General features: G+C 43.5%; 1 protein-coding gene across 7 annotated transcripts in view; it reads right to left on the bottom strand.

Annotated features, from left to right (window-relative positions):
• Positions 1-20,308, bottom strand: part of DIP2C (disco interacting protein 2 homolog C) — a 293,236-nt gene that overhangs the window by 27,638 nt on the left and 245,290 nt on the right. For all 7 annotated transcript variants that reach the window (XM_083406060.1, XM_083406057.1, XM_083406061.1 and 4 more), the window contains 8 exons: positions 19,722-19,831; positions 18,828-18,908; positions 14,433-14,556; positions 12,806-12,927; positions 11,782-11,893; positions 11,577-11,686; positions 9,857-9,987; positions 3,037-3,205 (listed from right to left, as the gene is read on the bottom strand). In XM_083406060.1, coding sequence (XP_083262186.1) covers positions 3,037-3,205; positions 9,857-9,987; positions 11,577-11,686; positions 11,782-11,893; positions 12,806-12,927; positions 14,433-14,556; positions 18,828-18,908; positions 19,722-19,831 — 959 coding nt within the window. The remainder of the gene's footprint in view (positions 1-3,036; positions 3,206-9,856; positions 9,988-11,576; positions 11,687-11,781; positions 11,894-12,805; positions 12,928-14,432; positions 14,557-18,827; positions 18,909-19,721; positions 19,832-20,308) is intronic.

Here is a 20,308-nt window from a genome sequence, read left to right as displayed (position 1 = left end):
CAAATCTATTAAAAGGTTCAAGGTCTGCTTAGGGACCACTGAATACAATGGGACTTACTTAAGGCTGTTTAAAGCTGATTGAAGCAGAATACTAGCTGCCTGTAAGTCTGGGAATATTTGTTTTATTTGGATACTTTTATTGGCCTTGTTCTGATGCAACACTATGGCTTTGTGTTGTGTGATGTGATCTTGCAACTGTACGCCCCCCTTCCTCCTCCAGCGTGGCCAAGGGACCGGAAGCATTTGCTGCTGCTCTTAACTAACCACTGTTTATTGTTGCATCTACTGCTGTTAGTATAAACCAGGGATGGGAAACCTGGAGCCTTCCTGAGGTTGCTGAACTACAGCTCCCATCTCATCCACAACCACTGGCTATGCTGACTGTAGATTATAGGACTTGGGAGTCCAGCAGTCCCTGGAGTGTAACAGGCTTCCCAACCCTAGTCAAAACTATGATTTTCTTAACAAACCAATTTCAAACCATGGTTTACGGAAGCTGGCTCGTTTCAGGAAACCGTAGTTAAAATTAACCACACTTTAGGATTTGGACACCACAGTAAACTGTATTTAAATGAAAACAGAGAGGTGAGGGAATGAAGCACCTCAAACTCCTGTAATGGTAAGTAATCATAGTTCAGAATTATATCTAAATGAGGATATTCTGGAAATTTGGATGCAGCATAATTTAGCCAATAACAAATGCTAAATTAAAATTAATACAAGGATGTAAAGATAGGGCATATAAGCATTTTCCCCAAGGGTTTCCTTGTATCCAAAAATACGTATTTTATTAAAAGAAATATGAAAATGCTTGGTCCAATAAGCCTTAAGTGGCTTCCATATGGCTCTCACATGGTCTCCCATTCAGGCAGCTTAGAAAAACCAGACCTGAATACCTACAACAGAACTGTATCTGACCATTCTCTGGGTTGTGTCTTGCAAGCCACCTGCCTACAGAACCTCATTTCTTGACTAATTTCATAATTTCGTGGATCTTCTCCCCTCCATGGGCCACACCTGTTGGAAAGTAGAACTTTCTGGGCTGCACTCTGTATCTTCCTGCTTTTTGGATAGATCGTTCCTTTTTGCACATAATCAGTTCTAAAGGATGCCAAAAATAGGCCTCAGAAATTAAGAGCGACGACTGTGGTTTAAAGGATACTGCAAAACGTTCATTGAATCAATCATTGCTGCTAATATCTTAAGAGTTCATTTATTTGCTGAACTTTTACCCTTGTTTTCCCACTCCCAAAATTTATTTGAATCAGTTTAAAACCTTAAAAAAAACCAAATAATACAAATAAAATAGTTAGCAATTCAAGAAAATGATCAGACAACATCTGAGCAAATCACCAAAATAACAAATATAGAATCAGAGAATCCCCTGTTTTCACCTAATGGCAAAAACTACTAAATGAGAAGGAAGGAGAGTATTTCAAGGCAGGGAGATCCACAATCTGGGTACTTCCACAGAGAAAAGTGCCTCTAAGATGACCATTACTTGGTTTTGGAACATATTTTTAAAAGAAAAGCCCGACTAGCTTTTCAGATACATTTTAATGGAATAACTTTCTAAAGAAATGCCTGAAGTAACTGATGTTATAGTTTGAAGTCTTGGTTATTCTGTTATATTTTACTCCAAGAAGACCCATTTATCCTAAATAGAACCCAATAAGGCTGACATGTATGTGCAAAATATGTTTTTCTAATGTGATCCCATTGAGATCCCAAGGTGAAATTCTGCAGGTAGCTCTTAGAAATATTAAATAATAAATACATTTTTGGGGAAATTTCTAATTACATAAATTTTTAATGTTTTTGTGTAGTCTGGCAAGGCCCAAACTGTCATTTATTTATTTCTGAAATTTCAAACTCTCATAACTTACAAATGGGAAATTAAAATTTTAGATTTAAACTTGGTTTTGATCATTGAACAAGTGTACAAAACATTAAGAAAACTGGATGACATGAGGTTAAAAAAAAAATTGGATCAGTTGATACGGAATGAGCCATATATCAGAGCCTACGGAAGTGTTCTTTAAAGCTAATTGCAGCATGGTGGAGGAGTGGTTTTGGGAGCAGTCAAGGCTGGAGAGGAAAAGGTTAACTCTCCCTGTCACTAAAAATGACCCTATGCTGCAGTTAAGACTTGAAAGTCTCCTTCTATTTAGTACAATAAAGTTGGAATAGGAGATGGGCGTTTTCAGGGGCGGGGGGGAGACAGCTAGGGAAGAAAGGGCTGGCCCTTCTCTCCAAAGCTGCAGCCCCCAAAATTGCCCCTTCCTCATTGCAATGAGACTTGGAAAAAAATGTCTTAAAAAAAAAAAGTTTTATTGGGGGGCAACGGGGTGAGCTCCCGTTGCTCAGTCCCTGCTCCTGCCCACCTAGCAGTTCGAAAGCACGTCAAAGTGCAAGTAGATAAATAGGTACCGCTCCGGCGGGAAGGCAAACGGCGTTTCCATGCGCTGCTCTGGTTCGCCAGAAGTGGCTTAGTCCTGCTGGCCACATGACCCGGAAGCTGTATGCCGGCTCCCTCGGCCAATAAAGCGAGATGAGCGCCACAACCCCAGAGTCAGCCACGACTGGACCTAATGGTCAGGGGTCCCTTTACCTTTACCTATAAAAGCTGTTAGGGTGTGACCTTTGTAGAGATTACATCTGTCTAGGAAGATCTCACACACTTCAATTATGCTTTACTTTTTCCAAGCCTAATTGCTGGTGTGAGGAGTGGGCTTGCAGTGTGGTCACAGGATGCAAGCGTGGCCGCAGTGCAGTTGTAGGGCAGAAAGGTCAAAGGTAAGCACCACCTAGTTCATTTACTTTGAAACCCTGTGCCCCAAAAATAACCAGCGAACAGCAGGCGAGAAACTTCCTGGAAAGAGGAATTATTCTATTCGCTCTTTCGAAGATTTTTCTCACTTCACTCCTCGACTCATTTCTTCTCACTGAATGCATTCGGCTTGTATGTATGTTGCCGCGCCAACCCTACAGAAAAGCAAAGGAGGCGAAGAAAAAGGGAGCGCTTGGGTTCCTCACCTTCAGAGATTCCGTTTGCGAACCAAGACCCTTGGTACATAGCTCCATGACGGAATAAGAGCAAAAGGTGTCTCTCACTTTGTACTGACTCACAGCCAGAAGCCAGAGAGCAGGCGTGGTCTCCAATTCTGAGGGAGGAATCAAAATAGACTGGTGTCCTGAATAAACGCTGCAAAGATATAAGATTTGTTAAACGCACGACTGGAAATCTGTACCAAAAGACCAGAAGATGGTATGCTGAAAAGGAAAGCTATTTTGTTGTAGCCTCAAGAGACACACAGCAGTACATCCCATAGGGCAGAAATCAAAATGACTATATATATATATATATATCGGGGGGTGCTTTAAATTTGCTTTTGTGGTGGTCAATCTCTGTCAATAGCAGAAAGGGTGGTTTCAAGAGTGCGTGAGGATGCAAGCTTGTCTGTGGTGATTTGCCAGTGCCATCAATGCCAACTACTTACTCCCTGTTGAAATAGCCTCCCTGTGAGTTGACTCAGCCCTTGCACCCCAGACAGGCACAATGCCTGAACAGGGAATTCTCAATACAAGTATAGGGCCTAAGATAGTTCAAGTTAGTAGAGCATGAGATTCTTAATCTCAGGGTTTTTGATTCGAGGCCCACCTTGGGCAATAGATTCCTGGGCTAGACGGCCCTCATGGTCCCTTCTGATTCTAATTTTCCTAAGCCCCTAAGCCCATTCTGGCAAAAGCCATCATAATCCTCCGCATGAATGAATGGGAACCTGAACTGTCAACAATTCTCATTTGTGCAAAGGACGCAATGTGTGTTCGCCCAAAGATGCTTGGAAACCCCTTACTGCTCAATGGGGGAAGACCAGGCATAGGCAAACTTGGCCCTCCAGATGTTTTGGGACTACAATTCCCATCATCCCTGACCACTGGTCCTGCTAGCTAGGGATGATGGGAGTTGTAGTCCTTAAACATCTGGAGGGCCGAGTTTGCCTATGCCTGGGGAAGACCATGGGCTGAGCCAGCATGCATGGAGACTTTGCAGGCAGGGCCAACATGTGCAGCCCCATTTCTCCTACACAAGTTCAGGCAATCGTGTCTAGTTAGTGCTACAGCATCTCACCATATCGAACTTTTTTTTTACAATCCTGAAAAATCCTTCCTTCTGCTACACTTGTGAAAACTCATGGGATGCCACTGGGAGTTTTCCAAAGCGTGGGTCAAGTGAGTGACCAGTTCACGCCACCATCCTTCTCATGAGGTAACTGTAACTGTCAACAGGTAGCTTCGCAGAAGGGGCCGTCGCTCACTGGTAGAGAATATATTTTGCACACAGAAGATGCCAGGTTCAGTCCATGCCATCCCCAGTTAGAAGGATCAGGTAGTAGGTGATGTGGAAGTAGCTCTCTCAGAAGCCCTGGGGAGCTGCTGCCAGTCAGAGCAGACAATTCTGGGCTAGACTGGCAGACAGAACTAGCTTGGTGTTTTCTGAAAATGGCCACTGTATAGCGACTATCAGGGCTAGCAAGAGTCATTCTTACCATATTAATTCTTAGAGCTCTCTCTCTCACACACATGTCACTTGATATGGATGTGTGAATGAGCCACCATTCCTCAAAACACCACAGATACAACTTTCAAGTTGCCTGCTGCTGCATACACACCGCTTTTGTACGGAGCTCAGCTGCAATTTATAAGCCCTTGAGCAAATCAAATGAAGGACATTCACGTGTGGACACGAGGCAAACTTATCAACTACATAATCAAAACGATCACAGGAATTGACCAGAGTTAGCAAAATGAAGCTCAGGTAGAGATTAGGAACAACAAGGCAAGGCTGTGGCTTTTAGGAGCATTAGACCTCTAGATATTAGGAACATAGGAATCTGCCTTATACTAACTCAGGTTATTGGTTTATGTCATTCAGTATTATCTCTACCATGAATGGGGAACCTGTGGGCCTCCAGATGTTGTTGGACTACAACTCCCATCATTCCTGATAACTGACCATGATGGCTGGGGCTGCTGGGAGTTGTAGTCCAACAGCATTCGGAGGGTCGCAGGTTTCCCATCCTTGGTCTACAGTAAGTCACTCTCCAGAATTCAGCTCCTCAGCTTTTCCCAGTTCTATGTGGAGATGCCAGGAGTTGAACCTAAGACCTTTAAAATATAAAACATTTGCTCTATCACTGATTTACTGCTCTTCCCCCTTCAGCCATAAAGTCCATTTTTGTTGTCCTTTGCCTCAATTTCAGCAAGAGAGCTTATCAAAGGAAAAGGTACTGACAACAGTGGAAACAAATTATTACAAATATTTATATCCTGCTCCTCAGTCCCAAGACCATCAGAGCAGTTTGCAGATTAACACATAAACAACAGCATCAGTAAGTTAAAACAGCAAAAGCAGCAAAGTCTCAAAATGTAATAAGTAACACTTAAAGCATCAAAGTAGATCTGAAATAGATAGGCCCGGGCAAATGAAAATGTCTTCACCTGCAGCCCAAAAACCATCTGAGTTGGCACCAGATGAGTCTTTTTGGAAAGAGTATTCCGTAGCTGGGGTACTACAACAGACATTTTAGACAGTCCAAAAACCACAACAACCAAAACTCAGTATCTACTTGAAGTAGAATGATTAAGAGACAAGCTGCAAAGAAAATATTAGGGTAGTGTGAAATCACACCACAATGAATTCCAACAACACATGTTCAGCACAAACAGCTAAAAGGGGGGAAAAACGCAAGTATCCATGAACTCACGTTGGCCTGACAACTATTGCTGTGCTCAGAATGCATCAATCTTTGACAACGATCCCCAGGAAACCCTGCTGGAGCGTGTGGCCAATTGTTAGGAATCTGGAGATGACGATGATGATTATTATTATAAAGGTCTATTGCTCTGCTTTGCAAGGTTGCGTTTCATTATTATTTTATACCCTTTAGGACATAAAATAAAAACAAAAGCAGAACTTTGCAAAACCATGCAATATACTCGAGACTTACCAACGGGCTGACTCCATGCTCCAAGCAGGTTTTCCTTAGTGGTTTGGAAGTCTCAGAATGCTGCATTCTGGGACATCACAGTGGAGTAGGCCAACGCAACTTCATAGCATCTACAACAGGATAGGCAGTTAGTTTTTGGCTGATTGTGCCCAGATTGTAACCCCCAGGTAGGTGGGGATTCAATCACCTTTTACTCTGCTGCACCTGCGACCGATGGCACTGACATCAAAGTCATAATCATGTTAATCAGATCAGCTCAAGTTTGTATTATATCTTTGCATATGCAGAAGGAAAGCACTGCACGTTATCTCCAATATTTGGATGTGAGCGGAGTTCAGAATTCATTACAAACACACATAAGACTTATGAACAATCCTAGCCAACAAGCAGGAGGGAGCAGCTAACACGCCCCTTGTATTCTCTGTGTGTTAAAAGTCAGAGTGGTAGTTCCCTTATAGATTGTCTCTTCCGCAAAGCGGTAGCCTTTGATACTGCACTTTCCAGAGAGGTCAGATGGAAATGAGATGCAGCGTACTGGATTCACTTGTCATGAGCTGCATGAGGCTTCAGTGCATGATGTGCCAAATTTTGGCACAGTTAGTTGCAAATGTTTTGAGGTATGAGGCAAAAACACCTCCTGAAAACTGCCTTAATTTTCAGGGAGAAGGCATCTGAATTTAGGGAATTTTCATCTTACTACAAATATGAGTCCGCTGAGAGTTTTTCTATTTTTTTATATGAATGGCACATTCTCCCTTTCACACTGAAAGCAACTGGTTGAAATGAAGGAGGCAGTAAACTGCTTCTAAAGTCAAAATTTCTAAGCGCGATAACCTCTCCAGTAACAAATCAGGCTTTATCTTTTATTCTCTTCCTATGCTTCACAAAGGTGTTTTTTTTCCCCACCCACTACTAAAGCATCCAATATATCACATATTCTCTTTTTTATATATAAATAAGAGCACATTCCTTGGTGGAAAACTGAGTTGAACAGGTAAGTTTTCAACAATAACAAAAGTACAGCAGCGAGGTATTTAGGCGCAATTAACAAAATGCACCTAAATGCTTCATTGTTTTCAATTGGCATGCTGAGGAATATGAACATATTACTCCAGTGAGGCCTAGATTCCATTAAAGATATAATGAATGGATGCAACATTATGTCCTATGAAGAAATTGCAAGAGCTATGGGCATTGTAATACCTCTCTTTCAGTATTTTCAGATGAGAGAAGCCATTACTGCATTACTCAGGAAATATTCAAGGGAGGCAGGCAAGCAAATGTGAAGCATTATGATCGGACACTAAGAATAAGGGATTAACAGGGAAATCATATAATATGATTCTGGAGTTGGCAAACAAACCAGATATATTTATGAGGAAATGGCAAAGGGATAGAAACCAAGGAGTGACTATTAATGAGTCAAAATAAATGGCAGAGATCTTGCACAATTTGATTTCAGCAGATGTGAAAGGAAACTTTTTAACCCCACAAAGACTGAGGCAGATATATCTAGGAATTGAGGATAAATGTTAGAGATGCAGATATTTGGAGGCAAATTTCATCTACATACTCTGGTGATCTCCAGTAATATATGCTTTTGGGGCAACAAATAATGAATGAAATGACAGGGTATTTCTTACCCCTGGAACCCAAAATTCTACTTCTAGGTTATTTAAAGCATCTAGCATTAGAGGTCTGATAGTGGCTAACCTACTGACAGCTGCAAACATCTGCATTGCAAAGATCTGGAAACAGAACACTGCTCCAACAATAGCAGAGAAGTTTGATGGAGTTCGGACTATCATAGTAATGATATCGTTCTGTTCAATTTGGAACAATTTTATGTAGGCTATAATTACAATGACTTTATCTGGTTTCATAATTGCATTTTCTATTGCTGTAATCTGCCCTGAGGCTTACGGTGAAGGCTGGGTAACAAATCTTGGGTGATATTCAACTAAGTTTTATTGAAAGTAGACTTACTGAAACTAATGAACATGATTAAGTTAGGTCCATTAATTTCAGTAGGTCTACTTAACAGTAAAACTAAGTTGAATACCACCCCTTATCAATAAATAAAACTGACGTATTGTTGAAGAGCCAACATTGGACAACCAAACATGTTTATGGAGAAACAGTCTATTTTTTTTAACGTACTGGATTAACAGATAATATCTAACTATATCATACTTTCTCCCTACTTTAAATTCATACTGTATGTACAAATTATGTACAAGATAGGAACACAAGATCTCTAGGTTTGCAAGATCCCTATCTAATCATGAATACAACCCTACTGGCAAAGTATTACATAAACAGGCCCAGGAGAAGGCTTTCTCATAGATTCATTCTCCAAATGTGGACTCTTATGGAGCTATTTTTAAAAAATTATGCGAGGAGACAAATCAGCTCAATAAGGAACTGAGCCCTTTTGTCATGGATCGAGACCTCTTCCATCAGACATGAGGATCTACCGTATTTTTCGCCCCACAGGACACACCGCCCTATAGGACGCACCTAGTTTTTTTTTTGGGGGGGAATAAAGAAAAAAAAATATTTTCCCCCCCCCAGGCACGGGGCTGGCGCGGGGGAAGCCCGAGCTTCCCCCGACCCCCGAACAGCCTGCTATCCGCAAGCCTAGGGAGCCGTGCCGGTCTCCCCAGGCTTGTGGACAGCTGTGCGAAGCCCGGGCGCGCTGAAGAATGCGCCCGAGGCTTCGGAATGCAGGCAGCTCTGCGCAACCCTCCGGAGGGTTGCACAGAGCTTCCTGAAGCCTGGAGAGCGAGAGGGGTCGGTGCTCACCAACGCCTCTCGCTCTCCAGGCTTCAGTAAAAGCCTGTATTCACCCCATAGGACGCACACACATTTCCCCTTCATTTTTGGAGGGGGAAAAGTGTGTCCTATAGGGCGAAAAATATGGTAATTGCCATGCTGTTTACTACTGGCCATTTAAAGATTGCCACCCACTGGAAAGATAGCAAAGGAACATCTCTGTCTGGATGACAAAGTAAAGTTTGGGATTTGGCTTTTTCCGAGCACCTAAGGCAACACAGAAGGGTTGTTAGAGGTCAAACTAAACGCAATCCTTTTGCTAAGGTATGCTTCCCATATATCAACCGTGCAAGCAGAAGTGGTGTTAATGCAAGACCTCCAGCCGCTCGTGGTTATTTATGGAGATGCTATGTCATGGATAGCTGAAGCCTTGATGATGCATTCGATGATTCAGTTATTTGACAGTGTCCCTGCTCAACTTTTCTTTATGCGAGTGATTGGTTTAAGTGTGATCGATGCTGTTTTTACTACAAAGTGATTTGATATTCAATATAAAAAAGGAACTGAGCATGTTCAGTGGCCCCAGAATGCTGACTGAGTGATGGGCAGGGGAGCAAAACCAAGAAATGGGTGGGTGAGTGTTGTAATCATGTATCTTGGGAAAGCGTATGGCTAGAACACGGAAAAGGAGCACTCTACACTGCAACACTTTGCTGCAGGCCCCCCTTGGTTCATTTCCATTGTTGAAGGTCCCATTTGTTCCCATTAAAAAGATACAATGGTGCTTCTTTAGGTTTTGGCTTTAACGTCTACATTTAGTGCAGGCTGCATGCTCCAGGATGGGCTTGTCATCAAATTCGCTTCCAGCAGCATCCATCCTTTCTTTTATCGATGATTTGTACATCTAGCCTGCCCTTCACCAAAACAAGCACAATGCCCTTCTCTGAAACACATACTGGTCACATCATCTGGGGGCTGGTCCCTTCTCTCTCGTCTCTCTTACACACACATAGATATAGCAGCAACATTTTTGTTTGGTGATACTTGAAGGCTCCAGAAGAGAAACTTACCTACAGAGGCACCAAAGGACAAACCCAAGTCCACAGTAAGGGTCCAAACAGATTGCAACTTCTCTGGAAGGATAAAGCTCACACTGCAGCTTAATAGAACGACAGAAGGCACTAGTGGCTGCATGAGACATCTGGAAGAAGGTAACAGGGCAGTAATTAAGATGACGAACGGCATCGTTCCAGAGGTTTGTTTCTGAACCACCGCCAGGCCTTAAGACGGTAATAGGATGGGTAAAAATAAGAATCAGTTTACATCCCACCCGCAGAAACACATGCAGAATCATTTATAGATAATGAAAATTAATGTGTTTCCCAAGGAGTATATTCAATCAACTAAGTAAAGAAAAGGAAGGGAGTGTGACTCATCAGTGCCTTTGATTTCTAGGTTATCTTCAGGAAGGCTGGAAATTATGTGCAGCACTGAAGAGAAAACGGGCTACATCTTTCAACTGAGCAAGGGCGAGGGGGTGCGGAATGCCAGAAGGGCACAGCCATAGCTCAGTGGGAAGAGCACATGCTTTGGCACTCAGGAAGCCCCAGGTTAGTTCCCCAGAAAGAATGAAGAGCTAGCAGATCTGGGAGAGCCCTTGGGAGATCACCATCCAATTGGAGGAGGCATCAGCAGACCAAAGGGGCTTACAGCCGATTAGCAACAGAATGGAATAAATTCAGATTCAGAAACTGCCTCTTCTTTTACATTCTCTGCACTGCGTTCTGTTGCTTTAAAAGTATTATTCTCCAACCTGGCTCACTTCTGGTACTGGAAAGCTCTGTGATGGGAGGAAAGTGCTCCCAGCGACAGAACATGACAAGGTAAGGGAGAGGGGAGGGTTTCATTCCCCATTTTCACATACGTTCTTCACTCCCCACATATTGTTTATGTGCAACAACGCGTCAGAAAATAGGCTTGTCCCATTGCATATAGTTTGGCCTGGAGCTGCGATGACCCCTGTGATGCTAGGAAGGTGTGCAAGAGTTGCCTTTGGACTTGGCACCTGCAAGCATGCAGACAACTTGGGTTGCCTTCGTACATATATCTTCTTTTCGCTTGTAAATACTGTATTTTTCGCTCTATAGGATGCACTTTTTCCCCTCCAAAAATTAAGGGGAAATGTGTGTGTGTCCTATGGAGCGAATGCAGGCTCCTTGGCTTCAGCGATAGCAACGCGAAGCCTCCAAAGTGAAGAGGGAGCGCTCCCTCGTGCTCTGGAGGCTTCGCGTTGCTTTCGCTGAAGCCTGGACAGCGAGAGGGGTTGGTGCACACCGACTCCTCTTGCTCTCCAGGCTTCAGGGATAGCCGCCTGTAGCCTGCGGAGCACAGCGCGAGTTCCCGCTGCGCTCCACAGGTTCCTTTCACTGAAGCCAGGACAGCAAGACTCTCCTGGCTTCAGAAGAGGAAGAGCTGCGCAGCGCCCCTTCAGCCAAGCGGGAGGAGAAATGGAAGGGGCTCCGTTTCTCCTGCCGCTTCGCTGAAAGGGCGCTGAGCAGAGAGGGGGAGATTTTTTTCCCCTTGTTCTCCCCCTCTAAAACAAGGTGTGTCCTATGGTCCGGTGAGTCCTATAGAGCGAAAAATACAGTCCATGGGTCCAGGGTGCAGCATCTGGCCTGTCCACTTTTGGACCATCTCTCCTTATCCACACCGCTACAATATTCCACCCATACTCCCCACCCCAGCTCGCACACCGTGTTTCACATTCGCTTTGGGGAGCGTCGTCCCTACCTTCACCCCTGCTAGCATTCCAGTTGTGGATACACTGAAATCGAGATAAGCCAGCATGTCGGGGTTAGAAGGTTTGTAGATCTGAGGAGGCCGCTTCTTTGGCAAATCATCTGGGGGAGAAAAAGGAAGGCATGATTTTCGCAGGGCCTGCAAAACGCAGTCGAAATACTTAGAAACAAGAGGGACCTCAGAGGACAGCACATACCTGTGTCTAAGATAGGGGGCCACGTTCTGACGTCCACCGCTGCTGCTGCCTCTCGTGACCGCAACAATTTACATATTAATTGTGTCGTCATTAAGCAGGCAGAGCGACTCACCTGTAGGTTTCGGGGGGGAAAGAAGGAGAGATATAACATCAAAATCACCTCCCATGAAAATGGTTATGAGGCCACCGTTTTACATAACTGGATAGTATATATTTAAAGCTTCCTACTAGCTTGTTTGAAGAAAAGCTTCTTCAGTTACAATGGCAGAACAGTCATGCACGGAAAAAGGAAAACCTTACGCAAAATAAGGGATAATAAAATTATGCACATTTCCACCCACACACATCGTCATTTTTGGGATTGTAATAACAATCACAACAGCTCTGTCAGGTAGGTTAAGATCAGGCTTCCTCAACTTCGGCCCTCCAGATGTTTTGAGACTACAATTCCCATCATCCCTGAACACTGGTCCTGCTAGCTAGGGATCATGGGAGTTGTAGGCCAAAAACATCTGGAGGGCTGAGGTTGAAGAAGCCTGGTCAAGATGAAAGAACAACATGAGAAAACTCAGCTGGGAAATCACAAGAGGAGGCCAGGTCATAGAGTTGGCCTTAGTCATGTGTACCATTTTACTGTTTTGCTTTTGTAACTCTTTGCTTTGTTTTTCAGTATTTTGAATTGTAAAATTCCTTTTCACGCCTTGACAAAATAATTACTATAATAAATTATAATTACTTAATAATAATAGTTTTATTAAATGTTATTATAAATGCAGAAAACATGACCAAAAATTACTGAGTGAGGATTTGAAGCCATCTCAGACTGGTTATAGCAGACACCTGGACCAAGGTTTGTGCTTCTTGAGAAGCTTTCCTCCCCATCCCACCCAACTTTTGAAACTAAAAAAAGGGTGTCTGTATACATTATATATAACCCCTCCTCAAAAAATCCATAGTCATGCCTGGAAATCACTGGATCCAAGACACAAAAATTTTAAATAAGCATTTTGACTAGTCAGCTGACCTCCACAATCATCTTGACCGTAGGCAATGTTGTTGCAATGTTCTGGGGGTGCGGAGGTCGAACTGTTATTGGCACACAGCCTGCGTACAAACACCCGTAAAATGCGGCAATCAGGTCTATACCTGCATGATGGAGGAGGAGGAGAAGGAGGAGAAAGAGAAGAAGGAGAAGGAGAAGGAGAAAGAGAAGAAGAAACTGATTATGACGTTCACGTTTGAAGGCGGGTGTAGACACAAAAGTGAAAGTAATTTACCCAGCATAAATACTATGTTGAAACAACATCAATGAGCCTATATTAACAGTGGAGAGTCCTCAGGAAATCTGCATCTTTCCTGTTTCAGTGTTTCTTAAGCTTCACCAATCGTTTTGATCTGAGCTGCTCTTTTTAAAGACAATACACTCTGAAGCCTTCACAGATGCCATCAAACAGCTAATTAAAATAAAAACAGATTTTAAGATAATTCTCTGAATTTCCCTGCTATCTGAAATTATGTTGTCCCATGACCCGAGATACAACTGCCTGGCACCAGCTTTGATATCACTCTGGTGCCAAGCAAAGAGTTTTTGGTTTCAGCAAGCAGTCCAGCATATAGTGTAAGCTGCTTTTAACTATGGTTTTATCCATTGTGCTGAATTTTAGTCATCTGTTTGGATAAACAGAGAGTTGTTCTGTAATCTTTGTATGTTTATACACTGAATTTTATATGTGCCCTGAGAGCTTTGTTCTGAAGAGCAGTACAGACATCTTCTAAATGAATAAAAATAATGTCCAAAATAATTTTTTGAACATTGCAAGACACAATCATTTTCTTGCACGCTACTGCACTCCAGAATCCCCAATGAAATAAAACAACTTTTAAAAACAAAAGCACATACATCTGAAGAACATCAGAGAATCATGGGCTCAGATAAAAATGTACTGAAATACTTTGCAACATCTCATGGAAGCAAGACTTTGAATAACTATTTTGTAACAACCATTACTGGCATCTTAGTGAGGGGCTTTGAGGCTGCTATCCTGCACCCACTTATCTGGGAGCAAGCCCTACTGAAGCCATTACAACTAACTTCCAAGTACACATATATATGAGATACATTCACAGTTAACTGTGAAAGGACTGTAGGTGAGATCTGTTGTGAGTAACACTGCTTTGACTTCAATGGGTCTGATCTCACTATGACTCACATTGTTTATCATCCTGTGTGTACTCATTTGGCCCCATTTAGCAGACTGCTGATGTAACTATTTTTTTAGTTGAGGGATAAATTCAGCTCGCTCTCACCTTATATTTTGGAGCATATGAGGCTGCTATAGTTTGTTGTTCAATAGCACTATTAACTTGTAGAGATTTCTGAAGGTGGTGGTAGGTTTTAACAACAGCCCAATTTAGGCTGTGGTTTTAAGGGTACGTGTTTAATTGAAATCAATTGCTGCAGTCCAGATAAAAGTCAGGCATGCCAAAGCTTCATAAAGAGCACTGGGGAAAACTGATCATGACACCACTAAAGCCCTATAAATTAAATGCACGTGTTTGTACCCTTTCAGTCAGCATATTGACTAATTTTTGCATCTCTACTTACAAAGTCTTTAAGAATCACCACTGAAAACACATTTTTTGTTCTTTACCTGGTGGGTAGACCAAAGCAACATGGTCGCCATCTTGTAAGTGTCCCCTTTCCATCAACATAACGGCTATCTTTTCAGCTCGTTTATGTAGCTGAACACAGGTTAGAGAGTTTGCTATTGTCCCCTGTATTGGGAAAGAAGCAGAGAGAGATTGAAGTTTTTCTTTTCTTTTCTTTTTAAAAGCACAGCGATGAAAACCAAGTGTTTAACACCACACACCACCACTACAAGTTGAGCCCAAGCCTAATTCAAGATTCGGGCCTACTATGTGATGACTACATGGAAGAAGCTTTTCAGCTGCCTTCCTCATAGAATCATAAAATTGTAGAGTTGGAAGGGATCACAAGAGTCCAACCCCTCGCCATGCAGGAATCCTGCCCACAGTTGTCCCTTGGTGAACTCGAACCACCAACCTTCTGGTTAACAGCCAGGCGCACTGACCTAAGAACAGGCATCCCCAAACTTGGCCCTCCAAATGTTTTGGGACTACAGTTCCCACCATCCCTGACCACTGGTCCTGTTAGCTAGGGATGATGGGAGATGTACCGTATTTTTCGCTCTATAGGACGCACTTTTCCCCCTCCAAAAATTAAGGGGAAATGTGTGTGCGTCCTATGGAGCGAATGCAGGCTCCTTGGCTTCAGCGATAGCAACGCGAAGCCTCCGAAGCGCAGAGGGAGCGCTCCCTCCGCGCTCCAGAGGCTACGCGTTGCTTTCGCTAAAGCCTGGAGAGCGAGAGGGGTCAGTGCGCACTGACCCCTCTCGCTCTCCAGGCTTCAGGGATAGCCGCCTGAAGCCTTTGGAGTGCAGCGGGACCTCGCGCTGCGCTCTAAAGGCTTCGGGTTCCTTTTGCTGAAGCCGGGAGAGCAAGACTCTCCCGGCTTCAGCGAAAGGAACCTGAAGCCTTCGGAGCGCAGCGCGAGTTCCCGCTGCACTCCGAAGGCTTCAGGTGGCTATCCACAAGCCTTCAGAGCACAGCAGGAGTTCCCGCTGCATTCCGAAGGCTTGCAGATAGCCGCCTGAAGCCAGGAGAGCAAGAGGGGTCGGTGCACACCGATCCCTCTTGCTCTCCAGGCTTTGCTTCGCTGGAGAGGCACTGCACAGTTTTCCCTCTTTGCGCAGCGCCCCTTCAGCGAAGCGGGAGGAGAAACGGAAGGGGCTCCTTTCTCCTCCTGCTTCACTGAAGGGGCGCTGAGCGGAGAGGGGGAGAATTTTCCCCCCTGTTCTCCCCCTCCTATGGTCCGGTGCATCCTATGGTCCCGTGCGTCCTATAGAGCGAAAAATACGGTAGGCCCAAAACATCTGGAGGGCGAGTTTGGGGGTGCCTGCCTAAGAGCTACACCAGTAGGGAGGCATCCCTATGGGGCCTCCATTAGACCCTAGGTGCTGATACATTTGTGCAGTTCTGTCCAGGACCATCAGAAGTCACGGGAAAACATAGCTCCTGTAGATCCTGGCATCCTAGCTAGGACCCATGGGAACTACATTTTCCCCTGGTCACTGGGAGCCAGAGATATGCACAACAGCATCTAGGGCCTATTGATTTCTTCCCCAAGAACCAAGGAAGCGCTGGAAAAGGAATGGGGCAGTGGAGAAGGCTTTTGGGCCAAATTAGACTCTTAATGACATTGTAATAAACATGATGGGACCTCAATCATAGAATGGGCTCAGGTTAAAAACAGTATGGGATTCATTTTGAGAAGAAAGTAGTTTAAACGGAGCCTTCCAAATCACTCATCAGAATCAGCTTAACATCAAGAGAGGGGCAGCAATGCTTTCTACCCTTATAGCTGCTCAGTAGTTCATGCCTGCATATTAATGCAGCAATCCTGAAAAATAAAAATAAAAGCCTGCTTAAAAGGGGTGTTCCTGGAAGTTCATTAACTTGCACATTGGAACGAACCCAGCTAGCAACATAATGGCTTCAGGAGAGGGTTGAATGGGGACAAAAGAGGGAGCTTGCGTTGAAAACGTTTGTCTTCACCAAACTTATTAGAGAAGGAACAGGGCAGCAATCCCCACACTGTGTGGGAACTGCTGGCACATCACATAAATTTTTACAAGAATGAAGGGCTTCTGGGAATCTCAACCACCCACCCACAAAGAGAGTTGGGAGGCAGGGCAATAGGCTGGCACCACAATCCAATAGCTTGGCATATATGGTAAAGCCAGGGCCAAGACATTTGGGTTGGCCTTCATTTTCGGGCCAAGCTGAAAATACGTAGCCTCCCCAGGGGCAGGTTCTTGCACCCATCTTCATGCTATATCTGTGAAAAGAAGCATGGAATCAGAGGAAGATCTCCTGCTCCTCTGTTCAACTGGTCCTAAGAGTGATCCACAGGACTAAGCTGACATGCCTGGGTGCTTATACCTAGCAAGCACAGACCCAAAGCAAATCTCACTGAACCCTGGGAGTGAGGCCATCTTCTGCCTCCTCTTCTCTACTGGCAGAGCCTGGAACTCCTCTCAGAATGGCTTTGGGGAAGGGAAGCAGCAAGTGAGATTACTGGACACTGTCTGCATGGAAGACACTGGCTCTTCTCTCTTTCAGAATGAGAGGGTGGTTGTGTGGGTGAAGGGGGTGGGGAGAGAGAGAGAGAATACTATATGGAATCGTAATAATTTCACTGAATACAGTGAGATGCCTCACCATGTGCTCTGCTCTGCTCACTTGAGCAATCCATGCCTTTTGAGTTGTTTCTGGACCCCTGACCATTAGGTCCAGTCGTGGCCGACTCTGGGGTTGCGGCGCTCATCTCGCTTTATTGGCCGAGGGAGCCGGCGTACAGCTTCCGGGTCATGTGGCCAGCATGACTAAGCCGCTTCTGGCGAACCAGAGCAGGAGCAGGGACCGAGCAACAGGAGCTCACCCCGTCGCGGGGATTCGAACCGCCAACCTTCTGATCGGCAAGTCCTAGGCTCAGTGGTTTAACCCACAGCGCCACCCGCATCCCGTTTCTGGACCTACTTCCTATTATTCCACCCCCACATTACTCCAAATTCCCAACCACGTGTGGATTCCACAAAGACAACTTGGGTGATACATCAATATTTATATCATATATCATATATCAATATTTATTGTTAATAGTAAAGCGCACAGACTTCCCAGCACCTTACAGAGTTCAAGAGACTGTTTAAGAGACTGTGCCCATGCCCCACAAGCTAAATTCAAACAATGGAAACTGGAGGAAGGGCGCTGAAGTGGAACCACGAGCCTCAGATTGTTTCAAGTTACAGACACATATAAAACTGCTCCCTCCCTGCCAGCCTCGTGGCAGAAAAATGATTGGATTCAGTAAATGGGCAGCTGAGGAATTCTCCACCCAATTCAAGCAAGAGGAAGAGCCTGTACTTGTAGCATCTGTGTTTCACATTTTAACTGGAAATCACAGTTTCCAGTCCCCATCACAACTGGGAGCTTCTACAGGCAATAAAAAAGTATTCAAATTGAATGTCCCAAGAACGAAACCAAAAAACTATCAGAAGGAATGTCACACGTTTTGAAGCACCTGAAGCTATTATTTCCCTCAAATTTCTAAATGTAAACACACATCCTCCCAACTGTTGAAGAAACTAATTCTTATTCATAATGCACATCTCTCTCTCTCGCACAACTCCAGAATTTATTTAACTATCTGCCTCAAAAAGATAAGTGTTCACTGCACAATAGAATGGTGGCACGCTCCATTATCATGCATCGACTGCTTTTATGTACTGAAATGGCTTAATCATAGAGACTAGATGGAATGTTTGAGGGGGGGAAAACCCAACTGAAGATAAGTTGCAAATGAAGGATTTGGTGCTATTCATGATCGTCACATCATCACCTGAGAAGAGGATAATTGCACAGTTAATAAAGTTAATGGATCTCCGGGTGATCTGGCTACCTCTGCACAGTTGTGGGTATTTATTTATTTTTTAAAGGCAGGCCTAGAGTGTAGCAAAGGCAGGATGTGATGAGCTCAGGGATGGTCTCTTACTGGCACAATGCACTGATTTCCCCCCAACAGCTTTTGCACTGAAACCTAAGGAAGCAAGCAGCTCCACCTAATAGGCAGGCTGACAGCAGAAGAAGGGCAGGGCATGGTACAAAGAGAAAGCAAACATTATTATATTCTAGCCTGTACAATCCATGCACTTCCATGGTGGAAGTAAGATTAGCAAAGGCATTCTAAGTAACAGTGACCAAACCGCATTCCCAAGAACACTTTCAGAAGTTTGAAATTTTTTACAAGTATTATAAATGTTTTTTTTTCTGCTTGGGGTACAAGTCAATTTTAGACAATTTTATTGGGATTTGTTATTTTAAGGCTTTAAAGGGAATTGTTTTGTGCTTGAAGCCCCTGCCCAAAAGATACCCCCATAATGTAAATAAAACCCAGATATCCTTACCCTACAATTTAGCAGTGTGTAAAGCACGTGGTCAGGAGTCGTTTGCGCCCTCCATTGTAAGACTTCTGAGAGAAACAGGAACTGTATGCGGAGGAGAGAGAGGAGAGGTAAGAAGCATAATACTCTATTAAACATTTTTACAAGCATTTTTAGAGAGCTGCCCCTTCCCCTCTTGGACACTGCTGCCAGTTTTACACATGCATATATCATTGTGGAGGAATAAACTTAATACTTTTGGGAATGGAAAACTGAAAAGGCAGGATATAAGTATTTTAAAGCCAAGAATTTAAAATAAACTGCTATACTACATCTTGTTCATCAATCAACATAGCAATGCTCTATTGTCTTAAGAGGCTTAAAACCATTTAAGACTGCGAGATACGCCTGCATGGGTTATATGAACAGGAAACAATATATCCAAGAGATATATTCAATGAACATTTATAGGAATTATTGGGGCAACTTTAAAACTGAATACTATTCATAACAATTATCACGTCAGCCATAAACACACACACACACACAAAGATTCTCAAAGAAAAGAAAAAATATGCATTTTAGAATCAAGTCTGCAAGTGCTATAAAGTGATAGCCACATCTGGTTTCTGTATCACATACTGGCAATGAAATATAGGCCTGTTCACACAACCATCAGTTCAATGAAACCTGGCTTTTAGAATTTATTCATTTATTTGAAGTATTTCTATCCTGCTTTTCCAGCATGTGTTCAAAGCAAATTGCAACCTTACTACGAGATCTGGAAATGACAAGAAAAAAACTTCTATTCCAGTTTTGAGTTTACCCGCATGTGTCCAATAAACGCTGCACGTATCGTACAACAACTATGCCATTCTGTGACGCCCCACAACCTATAAGGAAGGTTATCTGCTTTACCTTTCTGGCTTGATCGTTATCTTCTATTTGACCCAAATCTCTGCCGCTTGCCTGAGCAATTCTTTTTCCAGAGACGAGATTCCCCACCATCACAGAGGCAGGGCCAATTTCTATAGAAAGATTTTTACAGTACAATAAAGCAACAACAACATGCAAGTACTACAATGCAAAACTCAAACCGCTATATGCGGCAACACAGTATGTGCTAAAACTTGCTAAATGTGCTAAGTATCTCCTACTTTAGATGCAAATGTTCAGCACACAACAGAATAGGTTCCCTTTGTGGGCTGGTTTCCCCATGATATTACTATACAACCATAATAAACAAGAATGACTGACAAGCATTTTCATGAAGTGACACACACCTAGATGACAACAGAAGAACAACATAAAAACATTTCTACCCCTGAAGAAGAGGTCAACCAATATGGCTAAGGTGAGGCCAGAACCTTGACTCTTCTACCCTACATATGTTAATAAGAAAATATAGCTTCCCGTCTACAGAATTTCGATGACTCGCAGAGGTGGAGGAAAGTTAGAGAAGCTTTACGAAAGAAGAAGAACTACTCATGACAGGCAAGGAGACA

The sequence above is a fragment of the Podarcis tiliguerta genome, assembly GCF_965153285.1.
Source record: "Podarcis tiliguerta genome assembly, chromosome: 12".
NCBI classification, from domain to species: Eukaryota; Metazoa; Chordata; class Lepidosauria; order Squamata; family Lacertidae; genus Podarcis; species Podarcis tiliguerta.
This window is presented reverse-complemented; position numbering and strand designations above follow the sequence as displayed.